Source organism: Camelus bactrianus, chromosome 5, assembly GCF_048773025.1.
Source record: "Camelus bactrianus isolate YW-2024 breed Bactrian camel chromosome 5, ASM4877302v1, whole genome shotgun sequence".
Classification (NCBI taxonomy): Eukaryota; Metazoa; Chordata; class Mammalia; order Artiodactyla; family Camelidae; genus Camelus; species Camelus bactrianus.
The window spans coordinates 87892470-87908383 of record NC_133543.1 but is presented as its reverse complement, the minus strand read 5'-3'; the positions used below and the strand labels follow the sequence as shown (position 1 = coordinate 87908383).

Genomic DNA, 15914 nt, shown 5'->3' with positions numbered 1-15914 from the left:
AATGGGAGTGAGTGTGTTGAAGGACACCCTGGCTTACTTCGTGTGGCTCTCCAAAGTCGAACCTTGTAGGTGGAGGTTCTCATGAAGAGGAGGAGACATGGATGTAAAGGAGAATTTTCTAACACCTACAATGGCCCATCGGTGCTGTCTGTCACTGGAACACATCATACTCACTGATGCCTATTAGGATGCAGATGGGAGGTCCTCTCTCTGGGAGGTGCTTGGGTGGAGTCCTCAGGGCCCTCTGAGGCCCTGCCCTTAGGCGGGGCTGTGGAGGGATATGGTTGCATGAATGTGCTGACCACCTTTCCTTTGATCCCCACTGGGAGAAGCTCCAGTTGGGTGAAGGGGGATCCTCTGGGGACCCTGTTCAGTGGGGAAGAGAGAGAGAACTCTATTGTGGAAATGAATTAGTGCCCGACTCGGGGGTTCTGACAAGAGGCAGCCTTGGGGTCCAGGGAGGGCAGCAATCCATCTGTGCTATGCTGGTTGAGGCGTCTGCCTCCTCTTCCAAGTCCAGTTTAAGATCTGAGCAAATGGAAGAGAGGAGGGAAGGAAAGAGGGCCTTCCCGAAGGTGGCAGAGCTGAAACAGAGATGGGGTAGGGCCTGGGACAAATTATCAAGTCTGATGGGGCCAGAGCAAATGCAGAGCCCTTGCTAGGGGGAAGAGGGTGCCAGGAAATCTTGTTCACCTTGGTGGCCGTGGCTGAGTGCTGGTGAGAATAGACAGAGAGTGAGAATGGAGGCGGGAGGCAGCGTGGCACGGTGGTGGGCAGTGAAGAGATGGGGGCAGAGCCTGCCAGTAGAGGAAGGGAGAGGGCAGTGGAGTCCACCCGAGGAAAGAGGGGCCAGATAAGGGAGGAATCCAGAAGCCGGGTTGGGGAACTTGAACTCAGTGAACCACACGTTAAGGGCCATTGTGGGTCCTTGAGTGGGAAAGTGACCCAAAGTGGGGTTTGAGAGCGGGAGTCTGCTGCCAGCTGTGGGGTGTGGCTTGGTGGCGAGAGGTTTGCCAGGAGACGGGCCAGGGGGACCAGATGAGGCTGGTGCAGGTGCTCAGTGCTGGGTGGAGGATTTGGGCAAGGGCAGACAGAGGGGCGTGGAGGAAGGGTCCAGGAAGCACAGACTCCCAGGGCCCTGGCTGAGGGGTGGAACAGCGTTCGTGGGGAGCGTGGCAGGAGGGGGCGAGAAATATTCCAGCCTGGCTCAAGACCAGCCTGGTGGGCGTGTGTGAGCAGGACAGGGTGGGGGGGTGGGGGTCCAAAGTTACCCAGCTTCAGCAGCCGGGAGTTGGGTGCTGGGTCCCTTGGGGTGATTTGAGTGGGGAGCTGAGGACAGGAGTGGGCTTGCCCAGGCCTCTCCCTGGGGGTGCAGGGAAAATCAGGCATCACATTCCATTTAATCACATCCAGCCTGTTTTTTCACTCTGGTGGCTTCAGCCTGCCCGGGAAAGGATGTGGCCCCTGGAGCAACTTCATCCAAACATTCATGGGGTGCAGGCTGCTGCTGCCCTCCCTCTAGCCCCTTGCCCTCCGTGGTGATGCTCCCGCTTCTGGGATGTGGGAAATCACATGGGGTGAGGAGTGAACATGGACTTTGAGGTGTAGATCTGAGCTAGTATGGAGCTGGCTAATCTCCCTGGAAAATGTTTCCTCATTTGCCAAGAGGGATTCAAAGTGCCCCTCTGCTGCCCCTGCTGCACGTGTTTTTGTTATTACCACGTTGCTGGTCCCCCGACCCCCGCTGGCTGTGGGGTCGGTCTGTGATGTGCCTGCTGGCCATGCTCCCTCTAAGTGCCCCATAAATGGAGCTTCCCTGCCCTTCCCTGCCCTTCCTTGTTGCTTTCAGTCTTCTCTCTTCATTTGTTTAGGGTTCTATTTTGGGAACAAGTGAGCCTGGAATAACGTGCTCTGGGTCCTGGGACAGAGGACATCCCAGCCCCCACCAGCCCCACCACCAGTGCCCTTCCCCTTCTGATAGGCAGCGCTGCCCTGACCTCATAGTTCAAGTCCCTCATGGCAGTTGCTGTGATGTCATGGGGTCTTTTTTGGCCTGAAAAACTGCCTGGATTCCAGGCCTCCCAGGGGGCAAGAGTAGGGAGAGCTGGAGAGGTGGAAGGGGGGAGGGTGTGAGGAATTTCTGGACGGAATGTTCCTCCGGAGGCTGAGTCCGCATTCTGCGCTGGCCCCCCTCCCCCCAGTCCAGGGCTTGGGCACCTCCCCCCACCTGCTATGGCCCTCTGCCTTTTCCTTCCTCCAAAACAGCAGCCCACAGATACATTTTTTCCCCCCAGCCCACCCTCCCTGCAGGCTACCAAAGTGTCCCACCGTGTGAACCTCCAGCTCTCATCCCAGCCACCCCAACCTCCACAGAACAGCCCCTCCTCGGGCCCACACCATTGGGGGTGGGTATGCATGGAGAAGGCAGGCGTATCTTTTTTTGGAAAAAAAAAATCGAGGAAAGGATGTGCAGCTTCCCTTATCCACCCTGCGGTTCACAACCCCTCACATTCAGGAAGCTCTCTCTGGTGTCCGACTCCAGTCTCTCCTACTGCAGCCTGTTTCCTCCTCTTCCTCTGGAAGTGTATTGAAGAAGTCTCTTCCTCCTGGGGACCTGAGACAATTAGTCTTTAAGCTGCAGAAAGCTTGTTCCCAATAGGAGGGCAGTTGATTAAGAGTAAGTGGAATTGAAGGTCATGGCCAGGAGAGGAGACAGCATGAGGGGGATGTAAGGAGCAAAACCAGCTCTCCTACCTGCCAGCTGTGTAATCTTGGCCATGTTATTTAATTTCTTGGCCCCTCAGTTTCCTCACCTGTAAAATGGGGTAACCCTGTGAGCATTATGAGGACTGATGATCATGAAAGCGAAGAGGCCTATATTAAGCCCAGGGCATCATTAGTACCTGTTGAGTAATTATTATGATTGCAGTAACATTATGAAAAGGCACCTGCAGACCAGGGCAAGGAAGAGGTAAGGCAAATGGGGACCCTAGGGTGCAAAATTGGAGGGGGTATCACTCTCAGGGTTGTGCACCCTGACGCTGAATGCCTCCTTAAATTTTTTGCCCTGAAAGTCTGAGTCTGGTCCCTGCCTTGCTGCAGACTCCCCGGTTTGAGACTCTAGAGCAGAAAGATCCATGGAGAGCAAAGCCTTGCTGTCAAGTGGCACCAGGTCCAAACCTTGAGCTGGATTTGAGTTGTCCTGCCTAGGGGCTGGGGCATTCTGGAAGACCCTAGCGGCACAGTGAGTCAGCTGCCCTCAGCTCTGGAAAGTCCGAGGTCCTTAAGATCCAGAGTTTGTCTTGGGATTGGGCAGTGGGTGGGGCCTGGCGGGGGGGTGCCATCCTTGTTTGGGCTTCATCTTCTTTGTCTTTCTGCAGCTGAGCCTGTGTGTGGAGGAAGAGCAGAGACTGCCAGGAGCTACCCAACTAACCCTGCCTGCAGGCTGGCTGGGGACAGGCTGGGGGGTCAGTGAACGAGCTCATTGGTGGGCTTTACTGGGTGCCAGCCTGAGTCTGCCATGAACCGCACTGTGCGAGGCTGGACGGGTTATACCTACACCTCTCTGCACCTCAGTTTCCCCATCTGTGAAATGGGGAGGGAGCAGCTGGTGTCTGAGTTTCCCCTCAGAGCTGATGTTCTGAGGAGTGGTGTGCAAGGATGGGGTGTGTGTGTGTGTGTGTGTGTGTGTGTTGTGTGCTGAAGGTAGGGTGACAGCCGAGGCCTAGTGGGTCTCTGCCAGCCATTGAGCTCTGGGACTGTGGCCTCAGGAAACCACAGCCCTGATGGTCTGGGAGCTTCCCTGGAGCATACCCAAACCTCCCTGCAGGGCCTGGGGTGGGGGTGACCTCAGGGGAGACCCCCCCAAACCTGGCCCTCCTGTTACCAGTTCTCTTTCCCAGTAGCCCCAGAGCTGGCAGTGCCTGGGAAACAGAGAAGCAGGACTTCAATCCCAGGAGGACTGGGGTGGAGGGGAGGGGCGGGGAGTGCAGCTTGCAGGCTGGGCTGTGTTTGCAAACTCTGCAGGAAAACACTGGGTGTTTAAGTCCGAAGGGGTTTTTGGAAATTTTTAGTTCTTCAGAATCCTCACCACCAGTACATTGAAGGCAAGCATCTGATGGCCGGCCTCCAGCTGGCACGAGGAAGGGATGGGGGCTGAGGGGCTGGTGCTCAGATGATTGCTGGCAGGGAGAGAAGTTTCTTTTGCACTGCTGAGGCCTGTGGTTTCTAATATTGACTCCTTGGTCTGCACTGTGCCAGACCCAGGAGGGGCGGGGCAGGAGGGTCAAGGTGGGGCAGGGTGGGGTGGGGTGTCTGGGAGAGGGCCTGGCCCTGGGCGTGTGCGGGTGGAGATGATAAATAACAGCTCCCATTTACTGAGAGCATCCTAAGTGTCAGGCCCTCTTCTAAGTGCTTTCTGTGCTTCATCTCACTTGCTTCTCACAAAATAAGGCCTTGCAGTCTTGCCAAAGAGCAGCAAGGACAAAGTGACCTACCTAAGGTCACAGAATTGGTAGCAGAGGGAGTCAGGACAAGGCCTGGCCATCTGTAGCCAATGCTTTTGGCTTAGGCTAGTGGTTTTCAAAATGTCATCCCTGGACCCGGAAACCTGTTAGAAATGCACATTTTCAGGTCCCTCCATCCTCTGCTGGATCCCACCTGGTAGGGAGGGCCCAGCTATACATGTGTCTGTCAACAGTCCTCCAGGTGATTGGAAATTTGAGACCCCCGGCTCTCACTCTGCTCTGCCCAGAGTTGGGGTCTCTTGGGAGACTCCCCAGAGCAGGGTGAGGAGCTCTTAAGGGCTTGTAATGGGCCTGGGACAGGTACTCTGTCTCCAGTTTCTCCATCCCACCTAACTTCTGTCTTTCTGACCCCCCCTATCTAGGGAGGCTGGTGACTGTGAAGAGGGAGGGTTTTGGACCTGGGAGATCTGGGTTCAGATCTCAGTTGTGGTGTGTAGACTCTGCGCACAGAAGGTTCCTGCAGGCCTTCTCCTCCCCACAGGAGGCCAGAGCAGCTCCAAGAGGAGGCAATTGGGCTGCCCTGCCCCGCCGAGGGGTCTCCACCTGAGCATCCTAGAACCCTGGACCAGAAGAGACAGGCGGCAGGGTGTGGTCAGAGGGCTGGGGTGGGCTGGCACTGTTTCAGAGAACTCCCCTGGGTGCGGCTAGGTGGTGGTTGGAGGCTGGGGGAGACCCTGGTCCCAGTTGTCAGGTAGCTCCTAGGGCTCAGTCTGGGGCAGGGATCCCCAGGGATTTCCGGGAGGCTGATTTTCCCCCTGCCCAGTGGCCTGTGGCTCAGGATTGTGGAGTCTGGGGGCAGCTGGGTGAGGATTAGGATGGGGCTGGGAAGGGGCAGAATGTGGCATCTTTACTCTTCTTCCAGAGCCATCCTCAGACTCCAGGTGGGCCAGCCTAGGGGGGCTGAGGGAGGCTGGCTGATGTGCCTCCCCACCTCCTACTCTGTTCTGGACCCTGTCCTCCCTCAACCATCCCAAGCTGCCTTGACCCTGAACTACACAAGAGGTTTCACCCACCTGGAGAGAAGTTTTGGCGTCAGCCTCCCGTCTTCCCGGCAGGAGGGGTGAAGTATGGGCCCCTTTCATAAAGAGCATGACTGCCTTTGGCTCAGCCCACTTCCTTCCTCCATGCCCATCTTGGCCCACTTCTCCTCCCAGATACCAGGGCCTTTGAGGTCATTCTGTCTATCCCCCTGTCTTCAGACATGAGCAGCTCACCCTTAGGTCCCAGGGATGGGATTGGGCGGATGCTCCTTATTTTGAAACGCACTATCTTAACCTGGTCTACACTCATCTCGGCAAAGGCTTGTTTCCATGACCTTGACAGCTGTGCTCACGCCTCTTTGTAGGACTCAAGGGCCCTTCTAACTGAGCTGGGAACAGAGGCCTGGAGACTGTGGCCAGGAGGTGGCCCTGGCACGGGGAGTTTCTCTCTGGTGATCGGGAGTCTGAGGAGCTCATGTTTCAGGATGCCTTTAGTAGGAAGCAATTCTGTTGGTCTGAGCAAGGGAAGGATGGCACTGGGGTGAGGGACAGCCCAGTCCACAGGCGTTTACTGATGGTCCGCTCCACATAAACCCAGCATGAGGGACATGGCAACTGAGTTGGTAAAATGCTGCTTTGACTCTGTTTCAGAGGCAGGGCGCATAAGAGTCGTAAGTAAAACAATAGTTGGAGAATTAGACATCTTCCCATGATGAGATTATTCATACCCTGAAGACCAAATAAGTGGCACAGATCCTGGAGGTCCACGGTGTGAGAGAGAGCCCCCTCTTGCGGGGGGGTTCAGGGAGGGCTTCATGGAGGAGGAGAAGAGAGGAAGCAGTTCTACAAACAAAGGCTTGGATGTGGGAATAGCAAGGGGTCTGGATGGAGCAGAGCTTTTGGGCATGAAAACAGCTCTGTGAGGGGGCTGGGCCACTGGTGGGGGTGGCCCTTGAAAGGCCACTGAAGAGAGGACGCTGGCAGGCCCCTCACCCAGGGTTGCTGCAGTTTGATACAGAGCACGAAGTGTAGAGACCGAAGATGGGGTTCTAACCCGTTGTCCCTCTTTGTAGTAGGTGACTTTGGGCCACTCATCTAATTTCTCCTTATTTGTAAAGTGGGGCTCAAAGCTAGTAATGTAGCTGCCTCACTGAGTTCTTGTGAATAAATGAAACGGTCAGTGTAGGTGCACTTGCCTGGTGTGTGGGAACAAGAGTAACTTACTTGCTCCTTGCTCCTTTTTGGCTGTCTGAGTTATTGGCCCTGGTGAGGTGTGTCCAGCTGGATGGTTCTAGTAGTAGTTTGTCATTTTCCAAACTCTGCCCCCCAAGCTTGGGGTCAGCGCATCTGTCTGAGTCTTGGCTGGTGCCATCGCCCTGTCTCAGGACGCCTTCTGCCCATCACAGCCACTGGCCCTGGGGAGAGAGCCAACCTGGGGAGGTTTGCCCTGAGGCCTCATGCTGTTTCTCCTTCTGCCCACAGCCCGTCAACACTGAGAGCGCTCCAAAGAATGTAGTGGACACGGTGAGTGACGGCGGGGGGTGGGGCGGCGGGGTGGCCGGAAAGCAGAAGGAGGATTGGGAGGAAAGTGAACAGATGTGTTTGGGGACACTCTTCTGGAGTAGATTTGGGGAACTTGAGGGAAGGGTGGGGACATGGATGATGTTGGGAGCCGGACATCTGACCATCCCCTTGTGTGTCTGGAAATGGACTGTAGAGGAACTAGGCTGGGGGAGAGGGAGAGGCCAGTGGTTAAATGTGGACTTCTTTATTAAATATGTAGAATGTGAGAAAGCCAGGCAGATCTTTCCAAACCCATCTCCCTGACTTAGCAGAGAGACACTTTCCTCAAGGCTGCGTGGAGGAGGCAGGGAAGGAAGTGAGTGGGTCCTGCGGAGGGAAAACTGAGGCTGACAGCTGAGAGGCATCTCTTGGCCGTGGCCAGCGTGGAATAATGGGCTTGGAGACTGAGGACTTGGGTTTACAGCCTAACTACTCCAAGGTTCTATTTGTGTGACTGTAGGCAAGTCATGAGCCTGCCTGTGCCTCAGTTTCCTCATCTGCAAAATGGGAATAGTAATAATGTCCCCCAGGAGAGGTCAGGAGACACAAATGGAGGGTGTGATTAGCTCTGAGGAGCCTTTAGTGGACAAAAAGATTCTACGCAAACAGCCGAGCCCCTTGCCAGGCCCTTCTGCCAAGCCCCCACCCCCCACCACTGCTACACCCAACTGGATAAAGACCTGGTAACTTTTGGTGACTTTCCTTGATTCCCCTCTCTGACTGCCTTTTCTTTGTCTCCAGGGAGAAGGAGCCTTCCGGGGTGGAAGCACACGGAAAAGCCTTGAGGAAGAGGTCAGTATAGGCAGGAGGAGGACAAAGATGTGGCCGGGTCCCTGGTGCCTGAGGTGCGGGGTGGACCATGTCTCACACTTTCGTTTGGTGGGGCCTCTCCTTAAGGCCCGCTTTCCAGAAGGGCAGGCAGGGGTTGCTCAGCTCAATTACTGAGCCAGGAGAGGGGCTGGGAGGGTAAGCAGGCCCCATTACTTGGGTACTAGATCCCAATCTTAGCTTCAGCCTCCAGCTCAGCTGGATCCGGAGCTCATTTGCCATCACTTAGGTGGACTCAGTGCTGCAGGGTGGGAGGAAGAAGAGAAGGGGCCTGCTGTGCTGTGTGAGGCCTGGCTGGGTGGTGAGCAGTCACCAAGGTAAGGACCAGGGGAAGGGGCAACGCCGCAGCAGGAGGAACTAAGGGCGGAGATGAAGAGAGACTCCCGGGATCTTAGAGGGAATCGCAGGCTCTGCTTCTCTGGAGAGAGGAGGCTTTGAAAATGTCCTAAATGCTGCTGGTTCAGGAGGAAGCTGGAAGATGGTTGATCTCGCAGGACTCCTCCTGCCCTGCGGTTTTGGTGGAGGGTGATGGGCAAATTCCTTACGTGGAAGGACCTCAAGGAAGGCAAGAGGAGCTCTTCCGGGACCCCGCTTCCAGCTGTGCTCGTGTCTGGGCTCGTCTTCACAACCCCAGGGGCAGAGGCCCGGCCAAGTTGGGCCTTTCTCTTTCTTCCCCGCCCTTCTCTGACAGTTTGCCCCTCTGCTGGCCTCTCCATCCTCGCCTGCCCTGATCTGCAGAGGAACAGGGAGTGGTTTTGGCGGTTGGCACGGGGGGAGCTGTTGATGGCATGAGGCCCTATCATCTGACAGCTGCCTGACCCACGGCAGGGAGGGCCTCAAAGGAAGGTACTGGGCTCCCGCGGGCAGCCACACTTCTGTGGTGAGCCTGCCGCCGCTGCCACATTGCCCAGGGGCAGCCCTGCACAGCCAGCCCTGCGAGGCGGAGGTGTCCCAGGGGCTACACAGAGCCCCTCCAGGAGGAGCAGGACAATGCCTCTCAAATTAGTGGGGAAGGCTCTGTTCAAGGTATGCACGGGTCCTGTGGGCACGGAGTACCCATGCTGGTGTGGGACCCTTGTCCGGTTTGTGATGTTTCTGGGGCTGGGGTGCAGGGAAGAAATTAATTTTTGTGTACCTACTACTAAGGATTAACTACCTTAATGTACACAAAGTGTATAATATGTGCTCAATAAAAATGGGAGCCATTCTTCTTACTGTTATTTTGGCTAAGGGCCAGGAGCTGGGCTGGGTCTTTTTTTGATCCTCATGACATCCCACTGTGGCAGATGCTGAGACCCCATTTTATAGTTGAGGAAACAGAGGCTTGGAGGGGTTCACTGACTCGATAAACGTCTTCTCCATCCCATCCCGGGATGGCTGCCTGGATCTGGTGTTTCCAGGACTCTTGATCCTTGGCCAAGGGACAGGGTGACAGCGTGTGAACCAAGCCATTTAGCCAATGATCTGGACACTCTTATAAGCTGAATCCTAGAGCAGTTGCTCCCCACAACCCCAGCCTCGACCAGACAGATTTTACAAGGTAAAGCTGCAGCAAAAGAGACTGAAGTCAGACATCATGAAGAACTTTTTGACACGAGGATATGTGTGACCTTGATCCTGGGAGAGAAAGAGATTGCTGTTTAGTTGGGATTAGGGGTGTGTGGTTTTTTCTTTTTTTTTTTTTTAAGGAAAAAGTTCTGTTGATCTGGGATGAAAGTGTGTGTGTCTGTGTGTGTCAGCAGTGGGTAAGGGTGCCGTCTTGTCTGGATATGGGAGAAGGGACATGATGAGTTTTGCTCTCATTCATCTAAAGTTGTTCATGAAAGACTAAGCGAGTGAGCAGATTCCAGAATGATCTGGATACTGCAGAGGAGGAGAGAAAACCTCTCCTGAGGTTCCCAAACACCTGTCCCGGGCTGAGTGATCCCCGGGTCACCGAGTCGGTCCCCTGCCCATCCACAGGTCTTTCCTGCCGTCTGCCCGGGGTGAGGAGACCACTTTTCAGGGCAGCATGGTTGCTGCCCTGGGCCTGCTGCTGTGATAATAATGTGCCTGTTTGTTGAGCTGCTTTCCTGTCTCTGGCCTGCCGCCCAGGACTCACAGGGCAGGAATGGCTGTTTTCCTCTGACGGGGTTGGTGTGTAGCAGCGTTTGTGGATGGTGTGCTGTGTCGCACTTTGTTTTGGAAAAATCCAGGCTGGTGGGCAGGAAGGAGAGAGGAAGGGGTGTGGCTGGAGGGGCTGGTGCGGAGGGGAGGGGATGGTTACAGCCCCCAGAGGAGACATAGGGATGGGGAAGGGCCCTTGACGTAGATTGGTCACCGATCTCTGGCTGCTTGACATGGCCCCTGGCATTGCTTCCAGACCCTCCTCCCAACTGTGCCCCCTGGGGACTTGGGCTCAGGAAACAGCTTTTCTTTTGGTCCAGAGCTGTTGTGTTTGGTCTGTGGACCTCAAAGGAAGGCAAGACTCTTCCCACACAGTCATTGCTCCAAACCAACCCCGCCCAGATCCTGGGGTTCCCACTCTTGCTGTGTGGTGGTGGGAGAGGAAGAGAGCAAAAAACAGAGCCGAGGGTCATAGATCTTGAGCTGCTCAGGAGTGTCTGATCGGCGGTCAGCAGCTCTCACCTGCAGTGAGGACTAAGGCCAACAGAGTTGGCCTAATCTGCAGCAGGAAGGGTGAGGGTTAGATACCAGGAGAAACTGCCTGATAGTAAGAGAAGTAAGACACCGTTTGGGGAAGGCTGTGGAATTTCCTTACACAGTGTCCTGTAAGCAAAGGAGAGACTTGTTTCCTAGGGAGCTGGATCAAAAGTCCTTTTATTGATCCCTGTCTTGGGAGGGCCAGGGAGGAAGTTCAAACCATGTGGGTAAAGGGCTTTGAAAGTCTTGGAGAGGGAAAGAATGGGATTACGGGCAGACAGAGAGCTAGTTTTCTTTATAAAATAAAATCTTTGGAGTACTCTGTAAAGCCCTCCGGTAGTTTCTCCCAGAGGCTCTAAGTGGAACGGGTCAATTACATGCGATTGTGTTGTACCCATTTTACATATTGGTCAATGAGACCAAGCGGCTGCTTCTCACACTGGCTGCGTGGATGAGTATCTTCCTTTGCAGAATATAAGCTCTCTGAGGTCAGGGGCCTCATGCACAGCCAGTGGACTCAATGAAGTTCATTGCATGAGGGAATGCATGCAATGATGGGGAGGAGAGGGGACTGCATCCCTCTTGAAAAAGGCCTGTGTAATGAGGCACGCAGCGGAAGGCTGTCTCCAGCCCTGTGTGTGTGAGGTCACTGTGTTTCTTGAAGCGTTTTATGTTGCTCACATCCCCCTCCCTGCCCCCCAGCCCTTTTGTGGTTCTCTGTTCTCCCTGTGACTCTGTGTCCACCAGCACTCAGACAGGTTACCTGTGCAAGTCTGCTTTCTGCCAGTGAGCGTCACATGCCCGAAAACTTTGCAGAAAACAGGAAGCCCTGTCAGTTAGAAGGCGGCCCAGTGATTCATCAGGGGATGACCGTCCAGCTGTTTGTCCCTGTCCTCCACGCTGGGGTCACTGTCCAAGGCAGCTTCCTCCCGTCTCCCCTTCCCCGGCTGGCCCAGCAGAGCAGAGCCGGCTTGGACTTTGTCTTATCACCTCTGGAGGCGGCATGGCCAGACTCTGTTAGGGCCAAGTTTTTATTTATCTTCCCTGGCTTTTTTGGGGTGGGGAGGCTGAGGAATGTGGAATGTTGTAACATTGGGAAGGGGGGTGGAGAAACAGGAGCTGGCTCTCCGGCCCTGCTCATCCTCCTTACCCCTGCGCCCGTGGAGGCTCCCGGCTCCCCTCAGCTCCCCCATCCCCTTGCCAAGCCCAGCTCAATATCCCATTGTCTCCCTGCAGCTCCCTGGGCCTGGCCCTGTGGTCCTGGCCACACCTCCAGCCTTGGCTCTGGTTGTGGCTTCCAGTTGTTAGAAGCAGCTGTGGTGGCCTCCTCCAAACAGGGCTATGGATCAGCAGCAGACGGAACCCGAGGGGCTATTTATAGCAGGGTGGCCCTGGGGCCTGGAGCGGGGCCTAGGGCCTGGGGAGGTTCAGCGGCTCCTCATCAGGGGCCAGTGAAACGGAGACGGATGAAGTGTGGGGTTTCTGCGTTCCTCTGGGTGGGTAGTTTTGGAACAGCCCGGTTTGGGTCTTGAAAACCGAACACAACTCAACCCCTCCTTACCGCCCGCCCCCAACCCCCCACGCCTGACTCATGCAAACCCGAGTCCTCAGGGCCAGGAGAGCTGTGGAGACAGAGAAACTTTCCGCCCCGACAGTCCCACTTGGCTGTTTCCTCCTGCTGCTGCCTCCAAGGCTGAGCTGTTCAGAGCTGGGCGGCAGCCCAGGCGGAGGGGACTCTGGCCACAGCCTTCTTACGGGAGGCTGGATGGAGGGGACTCCTCTTAGTGGGGCTGCCCTGACTTTGGGCTCAGCTGGGAGCTGGGCCATGGAGCCCAGCCACCCCTGCCTCGTAGGCGCTGCTGGACCTGGAGAGGGCTGAAGGGGGCTTCTCTTCTTGCGGCCCCAGTGGTCCAGCCCGAAGTCAAGGTAAATCCTGCCGGTCATCACTGTGGGGGTGAGTTACTGTGGCCTTGGTTTCTCCTCTCCTTGGTGGGATTGTGGTCCTGCCTCCTCCAAGACGTGGATGCGTATTGGTGGTCAGGAAAGGCTGGTTTTGGGGAGTCTCAGGGATGTTTGGAAGGTGCCAGTGGGCTCAGAGAGCTCTGCCTGAGTCTGGGAATCTACCAGTTGGTGTCTGATTTGCGTCGAGGGAGGTGGCTGAAAGGATGGGTGGCAGCTGGTGATGTTGGATTTTGATTTTCTGTAGAGGTGAATGTTTGGTTATATCTCTGACTCGCTTTTTAATTGTCCTTGATGTAATAACGGTAACAACATCTAAGTGCCTTCTGGGCATAGTTCTTCTTAATCTTCAAACAACCTCATAAGGATTGTCCCGTCTTACACGTGACATTACAGAGGCTCAGAGCGTTAAGGAATGCAAGGCTGCCCAGCAGGATGCTGTGGGACTCTGACCCTGTGCTTTCATCACTGAGGCATTGGGATGTCCTGGGATATTTTGGACACCAACTTGGGTTCCTTTGCCTAATTTTGTTCAAGTTGATAACCCTGGGATGGGGAGCGAGTGAATGGGGGGCGGTGACAGATGCTGGGCAGTGGGTCCTTAGGAGTGTGATTTGCTGCCTAGCACTGGTCTTGGTTACTGCCAACCATGCCTGATTTCTTCTTGTCTCAAAACTTTTGATAGAATGAGCCGGTGTTGCTGCTTTAAAGGAGAGAGGCGTGTGGGCTGCTGGTGGTCGGAGGAGAAATGTTCAGAGCTGGGCAGAGGGTGGCCAGCACGCTCATCTTTCCTTCTTTCATGCTTGCGATCTCTATTCTCCACTTGGGGTTGCTATTCCGATGTCCAGCGAATCAAGGTGAAATGGGTTTCCATCAGTTTAGTGACAGTTTTATTGAGCGTGGACTCAGCGGAGATAGCAGGTGTGATGCATTTCTCAGCATTTGGGATTTCCTCCTTGTCTGGGGAAGGAAAGCCTTCCCCTAGGGAGGCTCGCAAGCACACAGGCACACTCACGTGGGATTGGCATTAATTGCTTTTGGCTTTGGGTTGCTGTGTTGCTGGGGCTTTAGGGTGCCTGGGCTGGAACGCTGGCAGAGGTAGGAGAGGAGAATCTGTTTGCCCGTGGTCCTGACTGCTCCCATGGACAGCTCTCTGCTGCAGTCTTGCTGTCCTGCTGGCCTCCTCCCTAATGCTACTTCTCTTCTCTCTTTCCCAGGGCTCCACCAGAGTCACGCCAAGTGTCCAGCCCCATCCCCAGCCCATCAGGTATGCCAACTGTGGGTCAAGGGGTAAGGGTACATGCAGTGAGGTCGCTGTGGGTGTTCTTCACAAGTCATGCCTTTTGGTCTCTGAGACTGAAGTCACAAAGCCACCGGTAGGGAGCATGGGCAGACGTGAAAGCCGCAGGGAGAGGATGCAGGTTGATGCCGCTGGGAAGCATCATGTTTTGCATTCTAGCTCGAAGCCAGGCCTTGTGTTGGATTCTTTATTGACCAGCATGATCCTATCAAGCCCTTGCAACAGCCCTACAAGATGAGTATTTTATTCCCATTTGGCAGATGAGGAAACTGAGTCTCAGAGAGATGAGGTGACTTGTTAAATGTCACAGAACCACCAAGAGGCAGCTCTGGGGTTTGCACTCAGTCCTGGCTGGCATCGAGGCCCCTGCTAGACCCTGTTCCTCTCCATGGGCAGAGATTTCTGATGCTGGAGGGTCATTTATAAAAGGAAGGTTCTCTATCTGGCTGGGCTGGGGGAAGGAGATGCACAGGGGACTTGGTGCCTTGCTCATCCATGATCTCTTTTTCCTGCCTCAGCTTCTCTAATTTTCCAGCTGGGGCGCTTCCCTCTCTGCCTCCCCTTCAACCCCGAGGCTCCCGAGATGAGTGAGAATCTGGCCCTAGGGATATGGAGCCCCAGCGAGAGAGGGCCTGGAATGTAGCTGAAGCTCCCAGTGGGTTATAGTTCAGGCTCCAGCTGTCCACAGAGACTCGAGGGCCCATTTAGAGGATCCCCTCCTCTCGTAAGCTGAGAGTCACTGTGGGGTGGGTGGGTGAAGAATGTGATGCTAAGGTTGTCCAGGTGGGGGTGCGGTTCTGCCTTTAGTAGGAACCCCACTCCCAAAGGCTGCAGTGAGAAGCTTGCTTTAGGGATGAGGAATGGCTGAGAGGTCAAATTCAAAGTGGGCTCCCAGCCGACTGACCCCTGCTCCCTGCCATTGCCACCACAGAGAAGCTGTTCAACACCCTTGGCTCCCCTTTCTCCAAGCCCCGTCTACACAGTTGGGCTCAGAGCTAACCCTTCTGGATTCTGCCCTGCTTTCAGCATCCCATGGCTGTACTGTCCGGTGCCACCGTGTCACACTGAAACACCTCTGTGGTATTCCTCCTGCCGCCCCTCTAGTCTAACTTTACCCCACTGTAGTGAAAGGTTATCAAAATGAACTGTGAGTGTTGCTCACCTTGGAGAGAGGGGGGGAAGCAGGACACTAGGAGGCTGGTGATGGGTTAAGAAGGGGAGGGTGTGAGGTGCACCCACAATGGAATGCCAATGTCCCCATTTCCCCTTCCTGTCAGGCCCCCAGTGGTACCCTGGACCCTCCCTGGAAGAGAAGCTGGGTGAGGTACAAAGGACCCCCCACCTCCCCTCACCCAGTGCCCAGCCCAGGGGGCTCCCCACCTCTCCGAGGAGCTCAGATGGTGCTGGGATGTCTGGGGGCCACCTGCCACCACAGCACACCCTCTGCTTCCTGGGCCCTTAGAAATCAGGGCGGTCAGTGGCAGGAAGCTGCCCTGGGAGGTGGTGGGAGCTGACAGAGGTGGGGAGACAGCCAGAGAACAAAGGGCAGGAGTCGGCCTGCCTCCGGGGAGGGCTGGAATGTGTGCTGTGGTCTGGCTTACCTGGAGCCCAGGTGAGCGTGTCACCTGAGCTGCCCCTTCCCCTGAGGGGCCTCCCTGCCCACTCCACAGCTCGGAGCAAGGGGAGAGCAACAGAAGACTCAGCTCTGGGATGCGAAAGCACCCAGTTCAGGCTCTCCTTTCTCTTCCGGAGCTGTCCCCGTGTCCTTCGAGAAGCTTCTGCCAGACCAGGTGGCCATGATATATCGGGAGGCTGAGCTGGACTCCTGGGTTCCTGGCTGCTTCTGGCTCTGACTCTGAACTCTGGGATTACAGGCTGAAGGCAACGCCAACAGGACTGATGAGCACCTAGGACTGGTGTCATCACTCCTCTGTTCTGAGATGGCCTGAGATCCTGGCCATCTCCTTCCAGCCCTGTTCTCTCCGGCACTCCCAGACTGGCCTTGCTGGCCACACTGGCCTTGCCAGGGGAAGTCTCTGGCCTTGGCTGTGGGTCAGGGAGCAGCCAAGCCCCTGGGTTAGATTTGGGGGCCATGTTTGATGTGTTGAGGGTGCA

General features: G+C 55.6%; 1 protein-coding gene across 13 annotated transcripts in view; it reads left to right on the top strand.

The window, feature by feature from the left end:
• TNS1 (tensin 1) overlaps positions 1 to 15914 on the top strand; it is a 194043-nt gene that overhangs the window by 87653 nt on the left and 90476 nt on the right. For 11 of the 13 annotated variants that reach the window (XM_074364276.1, XM_074364283.1, XM_074364280.1 and 8 more), the window contains 3 exons: positions 6989 to 7030; positions 7811 to 7861; positions 13717 to 13766. In XM_074364276.1, the coding sequence (XP_074220377.1) occupies positions 6989 to 7030; positions 7811 to 7861; positions 13717 to 13766 (143 nt within the window). Of the gene's footprint in view, positions 1 to 6988; positions 7031 to 7810; positions 7862 to 12145; positions 12495 to 13716; positions 13767 to 15098; positions 15124 to 15914 lie in introns of those variants that run through there. The other 2 variants (XM_010948740.3, XM_074364284.1) reach the window with 2 other exon arrangements.